The 7,202-nt window shown below is 38.7% G+C and overlaps 1 protein-coding gene across 3 annotated transcripts in view; it reads right to left on the minus strand.

Annotated features, from left to right (window-relative positions):
• The window catches only part of LOC108753344 (mediator of RNA polymerase II transcription subunit 15-like), a 28,584-nt gene that overhangs the window by 216 nt on the left and 21,166 nt on the right, over positions 1-7,202 (minus strand). For 2 of the 3 annotated variants that reach the window (XM_018494837.1, XM_018494839.1), the window contains exon 3: positions 56-121. In XM_018494837.1, the coding sequence (XP_018350339.1) occupies positions 56-121 (66 nt within the window). Of the gene's footprint in view, positions 1-55; positions 122-3,383; positions 4,685-7,202 lie in introns of those variants that run through there. The other variant, XM_018494838.1, reaches the window with a different exon arrangement.

Consider the following 7,202-nt stretch of genomic DNA (forward strand, 5'->3'; position numbering starts at 1 on the left):
AAAATATTTATGTATAGTAAATACTAAAATCATAATTATCAAGAAAATGATTTACTTTTGAAATGTCCTTTTCTTCTGTTTCCAACTTCTTTCTGATTGCCTCGATCAGCTTGGATATTGCCTGCAGAAAAGACAATTGAGTATTCATATAGTTACAACATAAATGCAAATGTGTGATTATAGTTATCTTTGCCATTCTTACATGTGATATCAAAGTAGGATTTTGTGATCTCAATTTATAATCAATTTCGTCCATGTTTTATGCTTATATTGGACTATTTTTTAAAAATTATGTTTTTTTCTGAAAATTATAAAATTTTCTGTAAAAAGAGAACGTTTATATTTATATAAATATATAAATGATTTCAAGATGAATAAAATATATATTTGATATCCTTGTATTTGCCTCTTCCAATTTTGGAAAATAATAGATATTTATAACCTAATTTTCTGAATTATATATGATACACTTATATATTTTCAAGACGCGAATGAAACAAAATCCAATTATAAGATTAATTTATTAGATTTAGTACTTATTACCGTGGAAATTACATAAATTATAATTAAACTTGGATTTTCATATATAATGACCTTTGTTTTTCAGATTTCAAAAAAACGAGGTTAAAAAGTAGTGCAATGCACTTTATCATCAGATAAAGAAGATTAAGCAAAGATGATAAAATATTAACGGATGAAATATGAATATCTCACATATTTTGTACATACAAAATAACAATACTTTCCATGAATGAAAGCATGGAACTATAACCTAACCTCTATTACTCGATTGATCATCCGGCAGATTTAATAAAATTACAAAATCCTAAAATTCTAAATTAATTTAATTTTGCATTTAGGATTCAATTATATGTATGATCTATTAATTTTGCGAATTTTTATTTAAAAATGTTTTGTGACTGTTATAACACACAATAAATAATGTCGATAATTATCTATAACATATTAATAACTTTTTCAAACGCAGATTTCAATTCTCGAAAATATCTAAGTTACGAAGAAAATTAATTCGAATAAAAAATATTTAATTATACTTTCTTTTTGACAAATATTTTTTAATTTTTGCATTTCACAAAATATCATCAATCAGTAAGTTGCCGGCTCACTACCGGTAATTACAAATATTTATTGACGTTAGTAAAAATTTAAATTAAAAGTCACCAAAGTCTTACATTTAGATAAATATAATCAGCAATATAAGAAATTGACAAATAAGTAAAAAAAATAAAAATGTTTAATTCTTTTTTAATTCTCTTCTCTATTCTTTGATTTAGTTCTCTTTTCTCTCTTATGTCTATTATACTTCCAATGCTTTTTTGTAAAAAAAGGAAGAATTTTATCATACTGTATAGATCATTAATTTATTTTAATTATTTTAATTATCAATTTTTTATTTTTCTGCTGGACATTACAAGTAATGAAATCAGATAACTATAGAATTAGCTGATGCTTTCATGATATGATGTTCGCGTGGGAACCATTGATACTGTATGTATAAGATATATAGGATACTTTTTCTTTTATCTATTAATTTAATATTTTCATATACATATATGTAGATACATATATAGGTACATATACGTATACGTATATATACATACATACATATATATATATATATATATATAATGTATATAATGAATTTCAATTATCAATGCAATCCTCTGAATCTAATGATAAAGTGAACCGCATGATTTCTTAAATTCGTCTCTCACAATCTGAAAAATAAAGATAGTGAAACAAAAAATAAAGGCAGAGATGTTTGAGATTTTTGAATATATTTATTTGTATGGACAAGTTGGAGCATAGTGCATAATATATTTAATATATAGTAGTCTGAGGAAGGGGGATCAGAGTACATTCTGGAGTTTGAACACAATATCTTACAATTTAACGACAAGATGCCTGCATGTTTTTTTTTCTTCTGCACCTGCTTCTCTGTACGTTATGTTTACTCGTATATTCATATACTCGAGATGTATAATATATAAAGCGTAACGACTCACTATTTTTATCATTCTAAAAAAAGGAGACGAGAATAAGGGTCCTTGTTTATTATGTTATATGTCTCAGTTCTCTTAGCATCGTTTACCATTCGCTTCTATCCACTCTCATACCTCTGTTATACGTACATACATTCATACGCGCATCTATATATAATTCAACCCTTTTGTTTCACACGGTTTCTCTCTTCCTTTTCGTCTTTTACTTTCTCCTTCTTATTCACCCTTTCTTCTTTCTCACCTGATACTCTCACGATCGATTATGCAACGTCCTGGCAAATATACGTAGTACTCGCTACAGTGTCGTATTCTCGGACACGGAGGTTGTCTCCAATTGCTAATTACATACGCTCTCTATTACACTTGGGCGAGTTGCGCGTCCCAGGGGGTTTCTCATTCCCACGGGGCGAGCGGGGGCTGACAGGAGGAGTGCGAGGGTAGCGAAGACCGACCATCTAATCCACGAAGTTGAAACCCGTCTTCCAGTAATGTGCGATTCGCGTGAAGGTGCAAATAAAGCTCTTTGAGCTTACGAAAGACGACGACGATCTCTCACCATCTTTCTCTCCTCATATCTTTCTCCCTCTACGTATATCCCCTAATTAGCGATTAACGATCTATATTAAAATTCTTTTTTCCTTGCTTACTGAAAGCGAATACATTTTACAGCCTGTACAGTTGAGTGAAACGACGCGGCGCACTCGTACATTCTTCTTCTTTCATTCTCACATTCTCTATTTCTCATCTCTCTCTCTCTCTCTCTCTCTCTCTCTCTCACTCACTCACTCACTCATTCACTCACTCACTCACTCACTTTTTCTCCCTTTTTTTTTCTTTCCTTTGCACCTCCGCTCGCGGAGGCAGACGCGGACCAGGGCAGGGTCCAGGTACTCAAGCTATCTCTCTGCGTGTTGCTTTTCATTCTTTTTATATTTCTTTTATACTCCTGGAGATCCCGCAGAATATCGAGTCTCTCGATCGTTTCGTGTACTCTTTCTTTCTCGGATTCTTCTTTTCCTTTTATTTGCTTTTTTTTTTATACAAAAATCACAGAGCAGCACCAGCATTAATTTTTTTTAAAGCCTACCCCTTCGTCCGCTGGGTGCCCCACTAAAACTGAGGCGAATCATTTTTTATTTCTCTCATTCATTCGCATATACGCATACAATATACGCACACACATATACACAAAGATGCATACAACAAACAAAGCATTTATACGTACATTCTCTCGCTCACATAAGTGCGTGCGCGCACGCTTCTCTATCGCGGTTTCGCTTACATTCGGCAAAATGGATGCATTACGTTTTGCCCTGTTACTCCATTCCTTCATTTTATTAAATATCTCTTTTTTTTCTCCCTTGCAATGTGAAACGCATCATCAGCCGTATCTTTTGATTTGGCATTTGCGAAACGTAGCCAATAAAATTTCTCGCACCGCTGTTATCTTTCTCTTCTCTTTTTTCCCTCTTATCTCTCCCTACCTTACGTCACACTGACGATAGTAATAAAATAATATAATTAATAATCAATAATCGCATATAATATATATAAAATGGATGACGATAGTAGTTACTGAACAAACATTATGTAGTTTATAGATACATATATATATAGTTGCGTATGCATACGTAATTATACGTTTCGCTCCTCCTAGTTTACCTCACTCTACAGACCTCGCCACTGCACTTCTCCTCAACCCCTTGTCCCCTTTTTTTTCTCCCCCTAGCTCTCGCGCATCACTGGCTACCATTACCATAGTAAACAAATAGTGTTCTAGCATCGAATTTACAATCACTTAACGCCACTTAATTATTTAGAATCAACGCATTACGTGTCGCCTCGTTTTTCCATTTTTCTTCTTTTGTCGTCCTCGTGACTTTATAAATCGTTCATGCCTAAGGACGAGTTTCCTCTGGTCGCGTTTATCGGCATTTAGCGATCGGTCAACACACAATTATGAATTCTTCATTTCCCTAAGAGATAAGTTATCAGCAAAGTTATACAATTTCTCTACAAAAATCGAAGTTTGCGCACGCCTAAATTCTTTGTCTTATTTCTTTACAATAAAATACATCGATACGGAATCTATACGCACGCACATCCACAGGCATGCATTATGCTTGTACAAGGCAGTCGACGCACGTGATTCGCTACTTTCTTACATCTCTCGTATACCCTATATATAATCGTTTATATATATATATTTTTTTTGTCTCTCTTTCTCTCTTACATATATGCACACGCACACGTCTACACGCGCTCGCTCGGACGCTCTTAAGCTTCTCTACGCTCGATAAAAATTCCACCTCGCCTCGAACACACACGCTCGAATCTGAGAGTCGGGGGCGGAGCCGCGCTCGCACCCGGCACGCATTAATCCACGCTCGCCACAATTTTTGCCAGCGCGGCCCCGTGAACGCAAGAACGCCGACAGTGCCGTTCGTCCTCGCGTGCTTCAGTCTAACGAGACGCCTGCTTCCTCGCGAACTGTCGTCGCGTATCTTCCATGCCTCGTTCCGATGGATGAACCGCGCGGACCTCCCTCAGCCTATCCTAACTTCGGGTCCCGAATGTTGTTTAGTTAATACTTCCCGGATCTGCAATTCTCCGTTCCATTCCGAGCTACCGGTCCCACAAGGTCTGTTTAGATCTAGACACTAGAAAGAAAAGAGAAACCGAGTGTTACCCAGAATCAGCACATGTCAAACGAGGAATCAATGATTTTTTTTTGGATGGCACTGAGCGAATCCAGTCCACCGAAACGAGGCAACCTTTCGCTCGATCTCGCTCGAGGACCCTCATCTCATGAGATAGATCGTACCCCTCGAAAACTTTACAGGTCTCAATTTACGGGCTAAGATCGAGCTCCTAATCACTTATTCTTACGCTAACTGAAGGCGTCTGTACATTATGCGGCGCGTGTTACTTACATATACACTATGTACACGAAGAAGGATATCCAGTAAACTGGTTTTGTCTGCGCGAGAATCGTGAATCCGCAATGGACATATGCGGCGTCACGATACTCGGGGAGTGTGATAGGAGGAAATTCGTTCTCTCGTCGCGTGAGCATCGGTTCGATAGTTCGATACATCCAAAGGATTGTTTACTCACGATCGTCTCGTCGAGCCTCTACTACTATCTGTTCGGATTGATCAGAAACATCTCTGTCCGAGAATATGGACAACGTATTTGTGCGTCGAAACGAGTTCAGTCTCTTATCTTTCTCACGTTCTCTAAATTCGATATACATATAGTACTTTCCGCGTGTACGCCTGATTTGGAAAGTCGTGAATCTTCGTGATCCATCAATCTTCCCAATTCGTTCCAACCTTCTAATATCATCATTACTCATGATTTACAATTTGCTTGCATATATAGAATTCCTAATTCAGCCTAGTTCGCAGGGACATGAATAATACCATATAGAGCACCGTGTATCACATTGCCCTAAAGTTCCAGTTAGCGTTATCGAGTAAGTGAACAGCGCACTGTTCCCATTCCTCTTTTCCTGGCTATCACATAGAAGTTTTAATATTTCATCTAGTCTTCAGTCCCTATAATACTTGAACCAAGTTGTTGAGAAGAGGAACGATAGCACCCGTTATCTTGGTCATCTCTTCGTGGTCCTAACTAGGTCTCAAACTAGCTTTTCTGGGATCTCAATTTCAAATGACATCGAGAGAACGGGCGGTACAGAGTAGATAAGGAACATCCCGGTCTCTTTACCGGCTACACTCCTTGCTCCTAATCCGGCCGTACCGTCAGCCTTTCTTTACTGGTTTTTCCTTGGTCCTAATCCAGCCGTACAATGCAGTATGGAAAATACACGCGGCGGGAAAATCCTGCTCAGTATCGGCTACACCGCTCGCTCGCTCGTGTCCACGTCTCCTACGGTTGCCTGCCGCTACCGGCGGCAGTGCCGTGCGGGTGTCTCGCACCGGGCGCGCCGCTCGCCGCCGCCGCCGGATGCGTGTGGTGGGCCTGTGCGGCGGAGTTGCCCCCGGCGGTTCCGCCGGGCAGGACGGGGCCGGGGGCCGCGGGTCACTTGGGCGGGAATGGCGAGATCACCGAGGCGGCTACCGCGGCGGCCTGCTGACTCGCCAGCACTGCCGCTGCAACACACACAGAGAGACAGCAGGCCATTAATGTTTCGTCACTCTGAAGCATCTACTAAACGCGCGTGTTTGCTTTTTCCAGCTGTTGCTTTGCTGTTCGGAGGATGGCGACCCGCGGCACCGCGAAACCGTGATCTAATGCGAAGCGCATTTCGGGCTATTGAGGACCAAGAAGGGAGAGACCAAGATTCGTCATCAACTGAGAAAAGTTCTTCTCATTGCCTGTACGATTGGTTTGTATTACATAATACAAACTAATGAGCGTATTGCATTTGGTGCAGAAAAGAGGTTGAAGATTTGGAAACCGTTTAAGAACAGAATACTCTATATTACTTCTAAGTGAAAAAACGAAGAAACTTCCAAGGATAATCGAAGAGCATTGATTACCGATCGCCTATGACATCATAATATAAATTCAGTACGTTACGCTAATTAAAATAATCATAAAATAATACAGAAGTAATGTAAGAAATAAGTAAATAAGTATTATGTAATTAGAGAGAGAAAGTATCAACTTCGGATGAAGTTCACTTTCTCCTGGTGCTAACTAAGATTCACACTATGTTACTTAATTATAGCGTTACATGATCCAATCTTCACACTGTATGTCTTTGCAACTCTACTCAATGCCATTATTAATGTCCCTAGATCCTAGCCATCTTGATTCTTAAGTTTCTCATCTGGTAAGTGGCGATAAGACACAGCAGAAAGTGTATCTGTTATAAAAATTGGCAAGCTCTTCGAGACAGGATCTTCGAGACAATCGTTAACGAGTGCAATCCTCTAAGAAACGTATCGTGTCCTCGAGTTCAACCGCGCTCGAGGAGAAACCCGTATATTCGAGATATCTAAACACCGAGCTAATTCCATTACTACTCGAGGGAAAATGACGACGGATATGTGTGTGTGTGTGTGTGTGTGTGTGTGTGTGTGTGTGTGTGTGTGTGTGTGGAGTGATGGGAAAGCATACAAAGTGGCGTGTATCTAAGCGATCGTTTTTTTCTATCTTCCTCGTTCTTATTTTTGTCTCAATGATCTCGCGCCTACAATGCATTCC

This window comes from Trachymyrmex septentrionalis, unplaced genomic scaffold (assembly GCF_001594115.1).
Source record: "Trachymyrmex septentrionalis isolate Tsep2-gDNA-1 unplaced genomic scaffold, Tsep1.0 scaffold69, whole genome shotgun sequence".
NCBI classification, from domain to species: domain Eukaryota; kingdom Metazoa; phylum Arthropoda; class Insecta; order Hymenoptera; family Formicidae; genus Trachymyrmex; species Trachymyrmex septentrionalis.